The sequence below is a fragment of the Netta rufina genome (genome assembly GCF_964035555.1).
Source record: "Netta rufina genome assembly, chromosome: Z".
In the NCBI taxonomy this organism is placed as follows: domain Eukaryota; kingdom Metazoa; phylum Chordata; class Aves; order Anseriformes; family Anatidae; genus Netta; species Netta rufina.
In genome coordinates this window covers 56,115,577-56,135,724 of record NC_140126.1, presented here as the reverse complement: position 1 = coordinate 56,135,724, position 20,148 = coordinate 56,115,577, and the positions used below count along the sequence as shown (strand labels likewise).

The window sequence follows — 20,148 nt, the reverse complement described above, 5'->3', positions numbered from 1 at the left end:
TAAAGGTATAAAAATCCAATAGGTCAAAGACTGAATTCATGTTCTTGTACTAAATCCAGAGCTCAAGTTATAAACAATCTAAGTGTTTATGAAGGAAATGGTTCTTAAAACACCCTACAATATACTTTTGAAGACAAATTCAGTGATACATAAAACACAGTGTTGCATATAAAGCAGTACTAGAGGCCACCACATTTTCCAGCAGAACGAATCAACAGAGAGGTATAATTGCCCAAAAGCCAACTTTTCAACCCAACAATTTGAGATTCTCTTCAGTCGTTGGTGAATAACTTGAACAAAACATCCCCAAAATAAATCAAGACCAATCCATAAACTGAACAATTATATTGCAAAGAAAAACCTCTTATATTAACAAATCTCTTATATCATCCAAATCTGAGTTATTAAATTGAACTTTACCAAGTCATGAAGTTCCTTCAAATGCAAGTATCGTAACATTCACTGTATATTTTTACATTTTAAATTTTAATTTATTTTTAAAGGAAGTACTATGTTATATCTTGTCAAAAGAAAAATGAAGATATGCATGAGATATCTGGTAGCAAATTCTGTTGCCTTGAGTGGCTACAGAAAAACTCACAACAGATTTATGGAGCTCGTTCTACTCCTAAGCAAGCAAATGCTAGAAGCAAATCTCCAAGGATTTATAAGGCAAGTGACTTTTTAGGCCAGTCATAAGAATGCAAATAAAGACAGAAAAAACAATGTATTTTACATTATAGAAGCAGTACATATGAACATAGGCTGTGAAAAAAGGAAAAATAAAATTACCTGGAACAAGTTCCATAACAATATAAATAGGTTGTCGTTGTGTGCAAACTCCTATAAGTTTTACAATATTAGGATGATCATACTGTTTGAGTATTCTGCAAAACATACAGTAAGTTTACTATATTAATAAACTTTATTGTACAAACCAATTAAATAAGAAAATATCTTATACCCTTAATGTTATTTTAATGGAACATGGCATTACTGTTATCATTAAAAAAAAATTGATGTCACAAATCCATCATCCTTCTGTTTGAGGGCATTATTTCTTACTAAAAGATCGAGATTGAACTAAATTATTCTTACTGTAGATTTACCATTTGTTTAAGGCACATTTGTCTACATAACTGAAAAATAGCCTGACAGGTTTGTAGGTTCTCAAGAACCCTTGTAATTAAATAACATTTCAGTGGTGGACCAGAAAAAGAGGTACATCAAAAAAGGATGCACAGTACATCTCTAATCTTTCATGCTGCACTTCTCAAATGCACACTCATTTCAATTTTACTCCAAGAGGTTAATAGATACAATAAGTTTTAAAATAATATATAGACAACAATTTTAATTTTGGGAATTAAATAACAACATTTGCATTTTCTTACGTGATACTTTAATAAGAACATTTGCAGCCTAAAACAGCATGTTATGATTTATATGTGAAATGAAGGGCTAGGAATAATTCTAGAGAGACTTTACAATTTTAAAGTGATTATTCTATGATTTAATAACTTAAAACACCCCCCCTCTTTTCTGTTTTTCCTAGGAACAAGAGTGAAGTACTAACCTACCTGGTACAAACAAATTTAGTGAAAAAATAATATGTATTTTTTTTCCCCAGCATAACACTAGCAGTTATAGAGCAGGTAGGCTGCTCTATAAATGAAAAATCTCAGAGTTTTGCTCTGCCAAGTTATGAGAGGTTCAAAAACATGCTACGGATATAGTAATAGATATATATTGATCTTACTAGCTCAGGGGTAGAAGTGGCTTCATAGCCACAACAGAGCAAATTAATTTAAACAATTATGAAATTATCACAACATGCCCCTCTACCCTGAGGTGTTAGAAACTCTCTGTGCATGTAGCCATCTAATCAGCCTACATTCAGAATACTTAGATTGCCGTTTCAAAAATAAATATACAGTTATATGCTGTAACTGTAAAATATCTCTACTGGGGTGAATTCTTACAAAGAGGACGTTACTAAATGAGGTCTATACTGTTACCCGGTCACATGTGACAATCTGTATCAGTCATGTACCCTTAGTCTGCGTATACCATCATACATTATACTGGTATAATCACTTTTAAATTAATAGTATCTTCCAGTCTTCTTATTCAAACTCTCATGGCATGTATGAGAAAAAGTTCTAAATGGAGGCACTTACAATACCAAAAATCTGGTTTATAGGCATAGCTTGCATAGGTGGTTTCAGCAAGTGCGGATGCTTGCTGCATACACACATTAATAAAATGCCTGTGCTTAGTTACCAGGGCAACAGTTGTGGAAAGTACTGAGGGAGGGAAAAAAAAAGGAAAAAGTTTATCTGTAGTTCCTTTGAATTTTTGTGAAGGTCATATTTTGTAAACCTCTATAGTAAAAAATAACTTTAAATGAAAAAAAAAAAAAATCCCACAGTATAAGTATATATTTCAACTACATTTAGAGAACCCACCTGGCTTCTGAAAGAAATTTTATTTTCAGTTCCTGAGGAAGATCTTCTTTACAAGTTTTTACAGCAACAGGAGTTTTATCCTTTAATGTTCCCTTATATACCTCACCAAAATTACCCTGAAATCAGAAAATAAAATAATTCTAAATAATAGAATCTTTACGAACCTCCAGAAAAATAAAGCAGACAGCTAATGTAACTGGTTCAGGACTTTGAAATACGTTTATGAAATTTTCTTCTAGTATATGCCCTTAGCACAATTCAGTTCACATAGACAGAGTTCACCTATTTTATGGATATGATATATGAGTTCTATTTGACCTTACTAGAAAAAGAAAAAAACACATTAATTGTGTAATTACAATCTTCTTGTAAAAACTCCTGGTGATATCTTAAGTCTATAGACACTGATATCAGTAATCTTATTCTTATTCTTACTCCTGTCCTCTTTCATTTTCAAACTATTGCATTTTTCAATATTTTTCAACTTGCAGTCTGTAAAAGACCAAAAGACAATCTGTGAAACTACAGAAAAACACTTCAAAACACATACATTCTCAAGGAACTAAATAAGCAAAGTAAGAAAAATAAAAACACAGAGTATAAATTTTGATTGCAAATTAAAACCATTGAAAAAAAAGCGTCACACCCCTCTAAAAACTGTTACACTATCTACATTTTTTCAAAACCTAAGCTCAAGACTGCTATACTTAAGACCCCATATTTGGACATGACTTTTGAAATCAGCTTCTTTTATAATCAGATTTTTTAGGTTGTCAACAACTTGTTCTCAGTGTAAGTTATTTTTATTTTATCTTTCATAGACAAAAATCCATTATATGTGTTTTTTTACTTAATCAAAAACAAAATGAAAATTAATGGGGACAAAAATTAAAGGAAGGAAGATATTGTGGTGTCATAGAAATCTGGTGTCAATGAAAAGAACCAGGATGGACTGGGGACACACAAAGACCTCATACTTTTAGTTAAGCTTTCCATTTTCCAAAGAATAAATATAACCCCATTTTAAATCTGCATCTCATAAATTTCCCCTCCTGTGTCCTGGTGCACAGAGCTACATACAACTTCAGCAAACTGCAAAAATCTGCTGGAATCTGCTTTCTTTCCTCAGTGACAAAGACATATTTATACCATGCATTTGAATCCTGTATTGCCAAAGAAAGTAGAGAAAAAAAAAGGGGAGGGGAGAGGGGAGATGCAGAAACTCATAGATGAAAAATGCTAATGCATTACTATCGACAAGGGAAGAAATTCAGGTGCCTAAACACTGGCTTCAGGTATTATTTTATTTACTAATAAGTAAGAAACACCTGGCAAGCATGGCATAGGATCTATGACCCTTCTAAAGGACAGAACACTACCTCTGATGTCTAGAAAATGCTTTTCATCTGGCATTGTTTAGAAGAATTTGATTTTTAATATAATATGTTACTTTCATTTTGTGTGTATTATAGAATTAATATTGTGTAAATAAAAGGACTATTCACTGCTGAGGTGAAGCAAATCTTCTTTCTACCTTGCCAGTTTGCATCCTTGCTTGCATTAAGCTTTCATCATTTTCCTTGTCTTGTTCTCCAGGACAATCAAGATTTTGGAATTTCACAGATTTCTGACTTTCAGGGTCAATGGCTGCAGTTTATTTAGTATTTTCTTATATAGAAGCTAATGATCCTGTCATTCTTGCCTTTCCTAGTCTGACTCTGTATTTTCAGAAAAGGATGAATTACACATTTATATAGTGTCCCAAGAAAGTTCTCATTCTGTATTTATTTATTAAATAATATAACTTATTATAATGACTTTTAAGACTGAGTTGTCTTTATTGAGTGTTAAAATGCTTTGTCAAAAATATGCAATAAATGTAAATTCAGGTTATGAATCAATTTGCAGATTGTTTCGGCTGTCTTTACTCATCAAAACTAATTCAATTTTTTTTTTTTCAAACAAAGTTATGTTAATAGATTAAAAACATCCTTTTATTATTATTATTATTATTATGCCTTTGGTATGTTTCTGCTTAAGAATGTGAAACTGTCATGGTACCTGTATGGCATTTTAAGCAACACAGCTCTGTCTACAGGCAGCTAATAATCCTTGTCATCTTAAGCTATCAAAAAGACTTTTTTCCCAAGAAGCAGAATTTACTTATTTTTATTTTATTTCCACATTCCTTGAAAAGTTTATCAGTTCTTTTAGTGTGTAAGAAACTTATAGGACAACTGTTGCTTACATTTATCTGATTCTCATTCAAGCTTATTTTTCAGTTTTGGGGAAATCTTTTGGAACATGGTATTCAAAAGTGTCACTTGCAATTTTCTTGATAGGTGCAAAAGTGCTGAAAATTTATGTAAGATACTAGACTTACTTGAGTATTTCAAAGACTTGAAGCTCCTAAGCAGAACGTGTGATATACCCCATAAGAATTAATTTATACATATACTATTGTGAAGCTACTTAAAAGTCAAAAAAACATACAGGTGCATAAAGAACATATGTTTTAACAAGTATTGACTACATCATCATCTTATATCAAATATTTTATTTATATGCCTTTCATATTTGTACATTTTTTTCATAAGACTTCACAATTTAAACTAACTTTACACACATATAGTAAGCTTAAAAGCCTTCCAACTAAGAAAAATATGTATGCTAAACTTTTCAACAGACACAATGTAACACTTAGCAGTACACCTGATTTAAATTTATTTAAAGCACAATACTGTCTTGTGTAGTAAAGTAAAAAAAAAAAATTGGTATAAAGATTGAGTATTGCAGTAATTTAAAGGATAAGGCAATCAGGAAATACATAGGTTTAATGACTAATATACACTTTAAAAAATGTTATTTAGCTCACTTGATTACTTACTTTGCCCAGTAATTCTCCCAGTGTGACATCTTCATGATTGAGAACCCATTTCTTATCCTGTGGCAAGAAAAGGAAAGAATTTTCAGTCGTTACAAATGTATACTTTCTATAGGATGCATTTCAACAAGTAGAAATTGATCTAATGACTGATCAATCAAAAACACACCAGGCAGTTAAAAATTTATGAGTTTCTAAAACAGGTTTTAGAAAACTTGCTATTCAACAAAGTATTGAATTACACTGCAGAGTAACCACATCAAAGTATGTGAGCTGATAGAACCCTAAGCACTTTCTCATGAAAGCTCTGGAAACAGTATCTAGTGCTGTGTTTTTACCTCTGTCAAGATCAAATGTGAAGCTTCATTTTAGAATACGAAGTAACTTACTGCAGAATCAAAGAAAAATTTTCTTTCCTCAGTGCAAGTAAAAAACCAACTGATTCTTCTACTTATTAACAAGATACATATTTGTATCTCTTAAGTGTTAGGTCTTAATTCTTCTTTGGTAGTTTGATACATAACAGCCAAATATCTGAAAAGACAACAATTGCTAGTCATAGTATCTACTCAGTGTTGATGACCAGCAATTTTATTTCTGTTAGTATCTCATCTACTTACCACCTCACAAACACTATTACCACTTCTCTTATTACTGATATGATCCTAAGCAGTCTTTATTAGTAATAAGAAGGCATATATCTGAACAGGCATATGCCAACTGTGTAAATAAATTCTCATTAAAGCTCATAGAAAACCAATGCAACCATGCTGGCTTTACAGTATACCCGATATATGACATTATCAGGTTTTCTGGACTATGGAATATTTGTTGTGATCCTGCCCAGAAGACCACTGCATGTCACAGGATTAGGGATCATCACTGATGTTAACCTCAGCGTGCCCTGCCTGTGCTGCTTGTACTGAATGGCCTTCAGGCCTGTGTTGTGCTGCATACATCCCTTTGTCACAGGATAAACTTGGCCAACTCAACCAGCATATTATAACAGTTCCCACCAGGTACTGGCTATTGGTACTGGTGGTGTATACTGGCTATACACCACCTGCACAGCCCTGCCTTTATCCAACAGTGCACCAAGAAGTTCTCATGGGGACATATTTTCTGTTTGACAACAGAAATGATGAACAGAGTTATTTACTAGTAAAAAAAAGTAATAATCCCATAATAGCTCCAGTGACTGAAATAGGAGAAAGCCTTCTGTGAAGAGGGCCTGTCCAGCATGCTGCCCGTGGGTTGGAAGCCCAACTAAACACTACAAGACCTGGAGTTCTCCCAGTCTAACAGGATGTAAGTTTATGCTATTTCCCTACAGTGCTAGCTCTAATCGGCAGTATTTTAAATGATACCTTGAAGAGTTTGAGTGACTTTCTTACTGGGATCCTAACACCTCCTGGTGCAAAACAGGTAGTTATCAGTGTGAAAATATCTGATGGCAGGGAAGAAAGAAGAGGGAGCAAGACCCTTCTCTGCGGTTCCTGCTAACAGGAGAAGTAGCAATGGTCACAAATTAGGAAACAGGAAATTCATTCGGAACATGAGAAAATGTGTTTTTACTGTAAGGGTGGTGAAATACTAGAACAGATCGCCCAGAGAAATTTTGGAGTCTTCACCTGAAGAGACATTCAACACCAAACTGGGCATGGTGCCAGGAAACCAAATTATAGCTGATGCAGCCCTAGTTGTGGGGTTGAACTCAGTATCTCAGGTTTCTTCTAACCTCAGGTTTCTTCCCTGCGTGGTGGTTTTACTCAGGTGGGCAGCTGCGCTCTGCCACAACTGCTCATTCACTCCCCCTCCTCAAAGGGAAAGGGGAAGAAGATACAATGAAAAGGGCTCGAAGTCTGGGATAAGGACAGGGAGATTACTCAGCAATTATCGTCACGGCAAAAAAAGACTCAGCACAGAGTAATTAATGAGATTTATTACTAACAAGCTAGAGCAGTGAGAAACAACCCCGTTTTCCCCCCCAAAAAATAAAAACACCTTCCTTCATCCATGCTATTCTACCTCCTTCCCCTGAACACCACAGGCAAAAGGAAGCTGTGGTCAGTCCCTGACACTTCGTCTCCACCGCTCCCTCACGGTCCCTCCCTGCCCCTGCTCCCCATGGGGTCCCTCCCAGGGATGCCGTCCTTCCCCAACTGAGCCTGCGGGGGCTGCCCACAGGCAGCAGCTCTTCAAGCTCTGCTCCCACACGGCTCTGTCCCACGGGGTCCATCCATCCATCCATCCCCCAGGAGCAAACTGCTCCAGCACGGGTCCCCCACGGGTGGGCGGCAGCTCCCCCCAGACCCCCTGCTCCTGCGTGGGCTCCTCTCCACGGGCTGCAGCTCCGGCCCGGGGCCTGCTCCTGCGGGGGCTCTCCATGGGCCGCAGCCTCCTCCAGGCCACATCCACCTGCTCCACCGGGGGCTCCTCCACCCATGGGGGGGGCTGCAGCGTGGAGATCTGCTCCATGTGGGACCCATGGGCTGCAGGGGGGACAGCCTGCTCCACCAGGGGCCTCTCCCTGCACAGCCCGCAGGGGAACTGCTGCTGCCTGCCTGCAGCACCTCCTGCCCTCCTGCTGCACTCACATGGGGTCTGCAGGGATGTTTTACTCCTTGCTCTCCCAGCTGCTGTTCCATAGCATTTTTTCCCCTTTCTTACCTCTGCTCTCCCAGAGGCCCACCCAGCATCACTCCCTTGCTCAGCTCTGGCCAGCAGCAGGTCCCTTTTGGAGCAGCTGGAGCTGGCTCTGATCTGACATGTGCTGGGCTCTGCCCACAGAAGCCACCCCTGCAGCCCCCTGCTACCAAAGCCTTGCCACCTATACCCCATTACAGCCTGTGATTCAAAAACATTGAAATCCCTACTGTATGTAATTAGACTTTAATGCGTGGAATTCACTCTTCTTATGGAAGCAACATGTTTGTAATTAATATGCTAGGTTAAACCATATTACCAAGCTGGAACCAGATATTACATAAATTTTGTTTTTCTCCCAAAGACTATCCTAACAGCAGGCATTGCAACAGTCATCACTACCTTTATCACATTTTCAAATTTAAAATGAAACATTGAATGTGGTTTATTATTGTATTATTGTTATTTATCAGTGAGACACAAAACCATAACAAAATTCTAATATCCTAGGAAAAAAAAACCAACACAAAACAAAACATATAAACTTATCTCCTACCATGGCTGAATCCTAAGTAGCTAGTACAGAACTTTGAGCATAACCTGCATACAGAGCATTATGAATGACCTTTTTGGAGCAAATAGCTTAAGTTAATCTTAAACGAAGATGAAGGATTTTGTGTGTTTTGTTTTTGTTGTTGTTTGGTTGCTTTTTTTTTGGTCGTTGTTGTTATTTAAACTCTAAAAATTCTTCTCCCCTTTCAGATCGAAGGCTAAATCTTTTACAACACATTCTCCACAGGCATCACAGTGAATAAGCACCACTTCCTTTGACCTATGCAGCCAATAAAATCTGACGTCAACTCATAATGAATCTGAAGTCTTATTTCTTGCTCTTTTTGCAAGGAAACTGTTCAGCACGTAGTCCAGAAATGTTCCAGGTAACTGATGGAATGGAAGGAGCAAAGAAGGATTATGCTGCACAATGCACTCATTAACTTTCTCCACACTTTTTCTCCACTGTCATGAACTCAGCAGGAGGAGAAAAAAAAAAAAAAAAGGAAGGGGGTAAAGTATTATTATGATTTCTATGATAGTTATATCACAGAATTATGCTGATCATTGCTCGTGTAAGCCATGTTCACTGCACTCTCTAGGATCTCTCTAAATGTCTCTAGTCAGCCCAACTTCCTGCATACTACTCCCATCAGCCCTGAAGGCATGAAGCCCCGTACCATAACACCATGAATACATGGTGGGATCCATGCGGTGCCATTCCCTCTTCCATGGAGGGGCATTGGGAGACTTGAAAGAAAATTCTCCAACAATGATCACTTTATTTTTCTCCTGCAGACAACATTCTTGATTAAAACTATTGCCTCACTGACCAGACACCAGCAATGACTTTTTCCTTCATCTCCATTTGATTTTGCTAAAAATAGAAATGTTCTATTCACTGAAGCCCGTTAAATATTCTAGATTATTTATTTTTTGCTGATGGGATGCTTCTTTCAGAAGCTGTTATACTATAAATGTAGGAAGGGCCATCAAATTACACACTGTCCTTCACAAGAAATGCTCAAATTTAAGAAAACAATTTGAAAATAAAGTTCTAAAGAAAAAAAAAAGTATATATACATATATATATATAAACTACTACTTAGAAGTATTAACATAAGGGTTTTTAACATTGAAATAAGTACTGTTAAGGCCAAAAAGTTATGAAAATAAATAATAATAGAATTTTTAACCTCTTAATTTCTAAGATTCTATGTAGTGAATGGCTTTTTGAATATTGACATGACACTTCAGATGGCTGTTTATGAAGAAAAAATCTGATACATAATCCTTCAGAGAAATAATTAAACAATATGGTACCATAAACTGTAATCAGATGATCTGTCAAAGGAATTGTTATAATTATAGCAGTACATTAATTGCTATCTGTATCTCTCTTTTTATGAAAACCTTAAGTTTTTGTCTTACCAGTATAAAGTATTAATTACATTGAGTATCTTAGTTCTGTCAAATTTTTCACAATTCAAGGATCACACTAAGTTTGATCAGCTTCACTACTAAGGCTCCTGATTTTGGATTAGAAAAAAATAAACATATCCATGACCATAAGCAAATTGTGCTGCCTTGCTAGTCTCAGTTTCACAAGGTATTGACAAGTGAATATTCACCTCGACCATAGATAGATTTATAAGTTTCCTTCTTATTAAAGCATTATATGAACAAAAATCTTGAATTGCTTTTGTAGATAAACAAACTGTCTTAGATTACAGAGACTATGCCATTATGTATGCCATTCCTGTGACTAGTTGGCTGAGCCATCAGACTGAAAAGGCAGCAGGTACAGCTCCAGGAGACACTCACTCCTTTCTGCTTCTAGTTGAAATCTCTTCAAAACTGCTCTTTTAATACTCATTAGGCACCATCTGCACCAACCTCAAAAGCAGATAGCTAAAGAAAATGATGCTGTCCTTGGCATATCACACTCCCTCTGACTGCGATCATCATTCATTTAGTCTTTTAACTTCTGTATAAATATAATGGATTCTGACACCAGTAATACTTTCCAGATGATCCAGGAGAGATTAGCAGAAGACACATACTGTAACACAATTAATAGGACAGTAACTGTAACCCAGAGCTCGTATCTAAGTCAACTCCCCTCAGTCAAAAGCTTTTCTGTTGGTCCTCCCTCCTGGTTTCTCTCTCTCAGGTTCAGTGAAAGCCTTAAAGACTACAAAAACACCTCAAAGACTGTGAAAACAATAATTATTTTCTTGAGGAAATACCAAAATATAACTCTCCTCCCCTGCTTTGCCTGTCCTTTTATATAGCCTATATAGCCTTCACCTTGTGTGAATCTTAGAACTGGGCTTCTAGATAAAAAGATGACAACCACACTACTAAATTGTACTCCTCTACTTGAAAAGCAAACCCATTAACCTGAGAGTATTTCTTGAAAGGCTAGAAGAAATTCAGGTGCTCCAGGATGCACTTAGCCCTGTAAAATCTATGCAGAGATATGTCCAAGCCCTAGCAATGTTTGTAATTTCCTCCTAAATTTGAAATTTACTGCTAAGGTATGCACCTCATACCTTGAGAAGGCAGGCTAGAAACTTAATGTAGGACTGGTCCTTAAGTCCATCTGTGAATTCAAATCTTAAACCATAGAGGGTCCCTCTGTCACACAGCACTAGCCAAGTTGAAGAAAACATTTAATGTAGCCATATTAAACTAAACAAGTCTGAAGCTTCACATGCATTATAGTTTCATCTAGCACCTTACAGCACTTGCAGAGTGATTTAACCTCTATTTATTCTACTGACCAGCACCAAGGCAGTTTCTTCAGCAGATAGCTGAAAAGAAACTAAGAGATGCTATCTAGTGTATAAATCTGGCATTAGAAGAAAAAAGATATCTAATTAACAGTATGTTAAAGAGCCATTCAAACACTGTTTTGAAACTGTGCAACTGACTCAAATAATCATCTTTAATAACCTACAGCACTGCAAGGTGGACAGCAACAAGGACAAAACTGTATTTCTACTGCAAGTACGTAGTCTCACTAACTCTGTTCAACTTGTGCTGAGCTGAATATGACATATCCAATATTTTTGGGAAGCTACCAACAATTAAATACATCAATGAAGCACACAAAGCAATTGATCAGCATAACATAAACAAAAGTTAGCAAATAAGGCTGTCTTTTTTTCCTATCTGATCATAAAATTCATGATTTTGGGCAAGTGCCTATTTCTGGTTATGATACACAGTATTTCTCCAGTTGTTAATACTCTCAGATTACTCGCAGAAGATACTGAGAGATACAAAAGAAATGGACAGCAAAACGTGAAATAAAACACAACCTTTAACGTAGGTATGGATAAACAGACGCTAATGCCCGTCAGTCTGAGTCATAAAAATTCTCATTTTAACAGAGTTGTTTCTAAATTAAATAGAGCAAATTCAATAGATTTTCATATCTAGTCATAAGCTAATCAATGAAAGAGAAGGTCAGAGCTCTTGAGATTGTTAATGCCATTACAATTCTCTGCTGTCCTGGTTTTGGCTGGAATATCATTGAATTTCCTCCTAGTAGATGATATGGTGCTGTGTTTTGGAGTTTGGATGAAAATAAAGTTGATAACACAACAATATTTTAGTTGTTGCAGAGTAGTGCTTACACCAATTAAGGACATCTCAGCTTCTGGTGCTGCCCCACCAGCAAGGAGGCTGGGGGTGCACCAGGAGCTGGGAGGGACATAGGCAGGACAGCTGGCCCAGACTAGCCCATCCCATGTGGTGTCGTGCTGAATAATTAATATGGGCTGAGTTGGCTGGGAGGGGTGCTGTTGCCTGGGGGACTGGCTGGGCATCATTCAGTGGGTGGTGAGCAATTGCATCGTGCATCACCTTCGTGTAATGTTTTCTTCTACTTCTTTTTTTTTCCCTTTTTAATTTTTTTTTTCTTTTTCCTGTTCTCCCCTCCCTTTCTTTCCTATTAAACTGTCATTACTTTATTTACCCCTAATCCTATTCCCCATCACACTGTGCTGGGAATGAGCACATGGCTGTACAGTGCTGAGCTGCCTGCTGGGCTAAACCACAACACCTGCAAAAGGAATCTGTTTATGATGTAACCCTCCTCTTGCAACGCAACTATAAATCACTCTTTACCTAGTGCTCGTTCAGGCTCTTTTACTACTAATTTTGGACCACAGAATTTGAAAGCAATTCAGACAAATCTATTACAGAAATTAGTGCTTGGACATACCTGCTTATTATATGAATGATATACCTTATTTCCAAATGGGGTTATTTAAGAACCCCAGACACTTTATCCTATTACATTTTATTTATGTCCCCTGGTGTCCAAAACTACCATTATCATTTCAAGATAAATATGAAAGGAGCAGAAACTAAATTACAGGAATGTCATACTTCATGACCAAGGATTTTAACTGACTTGGCTTGGCTCAGATAAATACTTCATTGCCTTTTTGGAGATAAGCCTTTATGACATATAAGGAGCTACTTGGCAAAAGCAGGATTTTGAGATATCATTTGGAAGAATACTGGGGAAATTCCAAGACACCTAATGGATAGGAAGGAACCACCTCCAGGTGGAAACTTCTTGAGTGTAAAATGAAAGATGAGCAAGGATGATACAGAGACTGCTCTGGTTAGTACATTCTTTTACAGAATCACAGAACTGCTGAGGTTGAAAGGGACCTCTGGAGATCGTCTAGTCCAGCCCCCCTGCCAAGCAGGATCACCTAGAGCACAAGTGCACAATGCTGGCTCATAGTTAACCTGCTGTTCACCACAACTCCCAGGTCCTTCTCTAGTCCTCTCCAGCAGATAAGCCCCCAGCCTGTACTGGCGCTTGGGGTTATTCCTCCCAAGGTGCAGGACCCTGCACTTACTTTTGTTGAACTTCATGGGGTTCCTTTTTGCCCAGCCCTCCAGCCTGCCCAGGTCCCTCTGAAGGGAAGCACAGCCTTCTGGTGTACCAGACAGTCCTCCCCGGTTTGTGTCATCCACAGGCTTGCTGAGGGCATGCTCTATTCCATCATCCAGGTCATTGATGAATAAGTTGAACAAGGCCTCCAACTAGATTTTGCACCACTGAGCACAACCCTCTGAGCTCTGCCATCCAGCCAGTTCTCTGTCCACCTCACTGTCCACTCATCTATCCCATACTTACTGAGCTTGACAATAAGGATGTTATGGGAGACAGCATCAAAAATCTTGCTAAAGTCAAGGTGGACAACATCCACAGACAGTCATCACATCATAGAAGGCTACCAGATCGGTTAAGCATGATTTCCCCTTGGTGAGTCCTTGCTGACTACTCCTGATCACCTTCTTAGCCTCCATGTGCTTGGAGATGACCTCCAGGATGAGCTGTTCCATCACCTTTCCAGGGTTTTTCCAGTTGAGACTGACTGGCCTGTAGTTTCCTCAGTCCTCCTTCTTGCTCTTTTTGAAGACCGGTGTGACACTGGCTTTCCTCCAGACCTTAGGCGCCTCTCCTGCTTTTCACGACCTTTCAAAGATGATGGAGGGTGGCCTAGCAATAACATCCACCAGTTCCCTCAGCACTCGTGGGTGCATACCACCTAGGCCCATGGATTTGTGGGTATCAAGATGCCTAAATGAACTCTAACCCAATCCTCCTCAACCACAGGAAAATTCTCCTTTCTCCAGACCTCCTTTCTTGCCTCTATGATCTGAGATTCCTGAGGGCTGGTTTTAGCAGTGAAGATAAAGTATGGAAGGCATTCCGTAACTCTGCCTTCTCTGAATCCTTTGTTACCAGGACACCTGACCCATTCAGCAGTAGGCCCACATTTTCCCTAATCTTCCTTTTGCTACTTATACATTTGAAGAAGCCCTTCTTGTTGTCCTTGGCATCTCACCAGATTTAATTCCAAATGGGGCTTGGCCTTCCTCATCACATCCCTGCATACTCAGACAATGTTCCTCTATTCCTCCCAAATGGCTGGTCCCTTTTTCCACATCTGTATACCAGTTCTTCTGTTTGAGTTTTGCCAGGAGCTCCTTGGTCATCCATGCAGGTCTCCTGCCCCCTTTGCTTGCCTTCTTACTCATGAAGACACCTTGATCTTGAGCTTGGAGGAAGTGATGCTTGAATATTGACCAGCTCTCCTGGACCCCCTTTCTTCCAGGACCATAACCCACGGGATTCCTGCATGTAGGTCCCCGAAGATGCCGAAGTTTGCCCTCCTGAAGACCAGGGTTGTGATCCTATTTATTTCCCTGCTTCCTTCTTGAAGACACATGGTTGTTTCCAATCAGGCAAAGCGGTTCTTTGTTCCTTGGCCCACATAAGTAGGATCAGGCTGATCGGGTCAGCCAAGTCTGTGGTGATACAGCAGGTCCAAGGTCAAGCTGGGAAGTCAGCCTGTGGGTCAGTCTGGTTATGCTGCCTGGCCGTCATCCTGGGTCAGACAGCCCCAGGAGCACTGGGCAGGCTCACCATGACAAGGCAGCGCCAGGGTCAGTCCCAGCCCTGCCCTGTGGGTCAGGGCCCTGTCACAGATAACGGGGTGTGTGGCCAGGCACGGGCAGGGCTGTGAGGGGTCTGAGCAGTCAGGCCTCACTGCAAGCAGCTCCCACGGATGGGGTCCAGCCCTGGCTGAGGCCTCCCCACAGCCCTGCCCGGGAGCCTCACCCCAAGGTCACCAGAGGGAAAGGCAGCCCTCAGCTGAACCACCATCAAGGCGTGGTGCTGTGGGCCAGGAAAGGGCTCCTCTCAATGCTCCTACTGAGCTACTTGTTTTGTCCCCACAAAAAGACAGTAAAAACAGTAATTTCAGAAATACATTCTTCAACTACAAAAACAAATGAACAAACAAAAGCCTTTGAAATTAACTATAAATTCTTCTTTGCATTTGAAGAAGAAAGTATTCCACTAAGAATGTTGGTAAGTTTCATGGTTCCATTTATGATGGTAAGTTTCATCCCTTGAATAATCATCAAGGAATCAATTAGACATCATTCCTTTCTTCAGGAGAGATGCAGGTGTTGGAGCTGTGTGCTAGGTCACTGAGGCCACAGTAAGAACAGCTGATGGTCTCTGTACAAGATGAAATCTTGTATTTCCTATTCTGAACTATGCAGCTGAACTGTTATTAGTATTACCCTAATTTCTGACAAATAAGTAAGCTCAAGTCTGAGATGAGGTTTTCCTTCTACCTATCTTCATTTATTGACAAAAAACAGATCAAAGAAAACATGAATTAATATGTCAGGAAGAAGTTAGTAACAAATTAGTTATATCAAATTATAACAGCTTTCAATAAAATGTAAAACAAAATTCCCCTAACATTTTTCTACAAATTGTTGATAACAATTTCAAACACGAAGAAGTGTAACATGGTGCTTTTTCAAATTTACAACTAGCAGAGAGGCAATTAAGTACTCAACATTTTAGAAACAGACATTTTGCAAACTAGATATAAATTTAAAAGCAACAGCTTATACACTTGTATACACTTAGCATTTCAACAAGAGACAGGAAAGGGGGGAAAGAAAATGCCACCTATTTTTGTATTCTATTTCAGAGCACCATCAGAGAAAAGCAAGAGTCTTACCTAGCAGACTACAAAGCAAGATTTGTAAGAGGAAAGAGTGAGTGAATTCTGATCAGGTTCTCTCACAGGATGAACACTTTCAAAGAATTCTGTTTTATCATCAATGTTATTTACTCATCTCATGTACTTTGTATCAATATTTCCCCTTGCTAGTTCAGATCATATTGAAACTATAAACCTAGGTACTGTCATACCAATAAATACGATCTACCACAAACTTTGCTCCTGCTTTTCATCTTAACAGTAGGTGCATCAAAAACAAAAAAAGGTTGAAAAATATCTAGAAATTGGAAACTGTAGTTGATTTAGGGGAAATAAATGGCACCAACTAAAATTATTTTTTCAGAACATTGAGAAGACTCAACCAAAAACAAAATATTGTTTTATGAGAACTGAGAACAGGAGACTTCCCAACTTAGGAATGTATCTTAACTGAGCGTGGGGCATTTATCAGAAGCCTCAACCTCCTTTCCCCCACCTCCACTAATTCTTCAGTAACACTCTTCTAGAAAAACATAAAATAGAGGAATATTGCTCAGGAGCACAGTGCATATACATACATTATGCCTGTTTGTTCATATTGCAAGCATAAAATATGGGTTCAGAAAAATATTTTGAAAAGTAGTATTTCCACTCCTTCCTCCAACTGGGACAGAAAATATCAGTAGTAAGAATTACTGCAGCTATGAGCAATTTTTCCACAACAATAAAAATGGAAAGTCAATCTTTCACCTTTAGTAGTAATGTTAATTAGAGTAAAGTTCTTAACAGCTAAGAAAGTCATCATCACAGATCATTTTTCATGACGCAGGCATTCAAATATCACTTCTCAAAACTCGCTGAAGCAGATACAAAAAAGAAAGCCAGTAACAGTTGTGTACGGGTGAATCGGACCTACCAATGTGGAAATGAGAAATGATCTTAGAATTACGATTTGCTGCACCACCAATGGCAGTAGATCTGATGTGCATACCAATTTCATGATTCACAAACTATGTATTTCAAGTCCTTCAGATTGAGTACAGAAATACAGGTAGCTAGCGGAAAAGATTTTTCATTAAGAGCAAGTGAGTTTTACAAGAGGGGTTCTGAAAACCCCACTGACAACTGCTTTAAAACTGTTTCAGAATAAAGATTCATGACCTGTAAAAATTGTTACAGAAGCTGTTTAGCATTATCTATGCAAAATATGAACTTTTTTCCACAGAGCTAAACCTATTTCATCTGACTTGATAGCACCATTAAAACCTTCACTATGAAGTTCAACCTTTTTACTAAACAAAATCCTGAACAGCCATAAACCGACAAGATAGAACTAAGATTTGTAAAAGCTACTATGCAGCATACAAAACATAGAAGTGACCTCAAATTAACTCCACAGTTTTTCCTTGAGCCTTCTTTCTTGAAGATCAATAGACAAAATGACTGCAGAAATCAATATGAAAAAAAAATACTTTTTTTGGAAGAATATGCAGTATTTCCCAAAGATTATGCTCTATTCTTTATCAAATGACTAGAAAGATGCTGAGAGTATTTCAGAAAAAGTACAGGAAATAAAGAAAAATAAAGAGAAAAAAAGCTGAGAAGGAAGAAGTAATAAACAGAATGTGAAATCCAAAAGTGTAGGGAAAAAAAAAAAAAAAAAGTAAATTTTATTTAAAAATCATTGTATTTAAAATACACTAAGGAAACTTAGAGCACTTAACTCAATATAGTAGCTTCGGCTCCTAAACTGAAGAATTCAAAATCACATATTTACCAAATGCAGGCAGATTTTATCTGCCCTTTATGGAGTAGCCTTCCAAAACAGGACCATTCCCCAGTAGACTCAAAGGAAAAGAAACTGTGATTGCAGTTTCTCATTTAAACATTTTGTATGATTGAAAAGAGAGGAATGTAAAAACTGAGTCTTTTTATGCATAAAAGCAAAAATACATTCCAATTGTTAAACTAGGCTAAAATATTTCCACAAACACACACATACTTTTATTTCTTTGCCTCACCCCTCAACCCCTATGAAAACTGCATGAACTTTTCATAGTTCATGCACTTTTTTCATGGGATTGGTAGACTACGGATGTGTCTAAAAATGTCCAAGTATATGTAAAATGTCCATTATATGTAAAATACTTAGATATATTTGGCTTCATCCTCACTTCAAACATCAGCTGTTTCTAGTTAGATAGTTTCTTTTCCACAAGAGACAAAACGTTTCACTTATTTTGGCAACATCCACACACTAAGGTATACTCCCTGCTAGACTGAACCTTTAAACACCCAACAATCCTTCCAGAATAATTTCTAAATTGTAGTGGTTAGTATGCACTTCGGTGTACCTACGAAAGAGCTTCAGGTCCCCAATTAGAGCTTCTGCCAAATTCCTATTTTGTTCAGACAAAAGCTTAACATTCTCCAACCTATCCCTTCCTAGCCACATATGCTCCTCTTTCACTGGCGTTCATAATCTTCCGGTAACACATTAAAATGATTAATATGCAAAAGAGTTGACCTGGTAAAATTTCAAACAAACAGGTATATTAGTTTAATTTGCAATTGGGAAAGAGCAGGAAAAAGGCAAAGCCACAAAGAAAGGAAAAGGGAGCAAGATCACCTTCTTATCACACACACATAGACACCTTTTTGGCAGCAGCAAGTTGTTCACTTTACAAAGCTGCAACATGAAACTGCAGCCTTAATTTGTATGACTTTGCAGGTGTTAATATTAGTAAATTCTGCCTGCATTCCAAGACAGATACATGATAGCTTTGAACCCAAAGTCAAACAACATTACAGAAATGTCCATAGTTTAACTAAAGCATGTTGCATTTTTATCAGGTAGGTATTGTTCTCTAAGAAGATACTACTATTCTCACATACCATTAATGCTAGCATATACATACCATACTCAGTATAGTTGTGATAACAATAAATTTTTGTGCTTCCAGAGCTTTTGGTGTATGATTCCTTAAGTATTTTACGTAAATATGCTTCAATATAATGTAGGTAGGAATCCAGCTCAAGGAACTCTTCTACCAGAAATCACCTGCCCAATGCCACATGGCAATGTGCACTAGAGAAGGGTCTTTAACTCACTCTCTTGAACTTTAACTTCTGTTCTTTAACTACAAAGTCTTTCAATTCATATTATCTGATTGTCGTTTCTTAATAAAATAAATAAGACAAATACACACCTACAACTAACATATAAAGGAATCAATTTGTTCTTTGAAGCTTTGTTTGAAAATGAAGCCCTTAACTAGATGGATCATTAAAAATGAATACAAAATTACAGCTGTGACAGGTCAATACAGAATCAATGGTTTTTATGATCATTTTTGTAGTTACACAAGCCTATTTTATGTTTGGAATGCTAAAAGACAGAAGCCACTGCTCCTCTTTGACACTCAGCATTAGCTTGACCTACTTGCACTCAACATTTTTAACATAAAATTAGGCTGCCTTTATAGAAAAAAATGACTTTTAATATAGACTTGTATGGTACACACAGACAAAACATCTTTTCCAATCTTCTCATACACTGCTAAATATATCTTGATTGCCACAATGCTTATTTTATTAGTAAGCATTGTACGTATTTATTTCTGGTGGCTTGCACATGATGTAATTTACTAGTTATCTATTTTAAGCATAGTGAAAAACCTAAGTGTTAAGGCTACTGCACTTCTACACACAGTCACACACACAGAGAAGTGTAAACTACATATTCATGAATTTTCCTTTCATATAAGTGAATAAAGATGACAGTCTGCATGTCATATACAAAGGTATATATATTTACACCTCTTTAAATATGAAGGTATATATTTGCCAGCAACACCATGGAAGGTGTAGGTGCAGTAAAGCTTGCAGCTACAGAAAGAACAGCCACCTATTCTTTAATAATCTCTGCCCAGAAAACCCACAAGAAAAGAAAGTGTGCTGTGATGTCATTGTTTCCATGCAAGTTCCTTGTAAAGGACTTTGATGGGTATCCATGAACCACATGCACCATTCCTAC

General features: G+C 37.7%; 1 protein-coding gene across 2 annotated transcripts in view; it reads right to left on the bottom strand.

Moving 5' to 3' along the window:
• The window catches only part of FER (FER tyrosine kinase), a 192,104-nt gene that overhangs the window by 67,010 nt on the left and 104,946 nt on the right, over positions 1-20,148 (bottom strand). For both annotated transcript variants that reach the window (XM_084305460.1, XM_084305461.1), the window contains exons 14-16: positions 5,356-5,412; positions 2,469-2,584; positions 793-887 (exon numbers count right to left, since the gene is read on the bottom strand). In XM_084305460.1, coding sequence (XP_084161586.1) covers positions 793-887; positions 2,469-2,584; positions 5,356-5,412 — 268 coding nt within the window. The remainder of the gene's footprint in view (positions 1-792; positions 888-2,468; positions 2,585-5,355; positions 5,413-20,148) is intronic.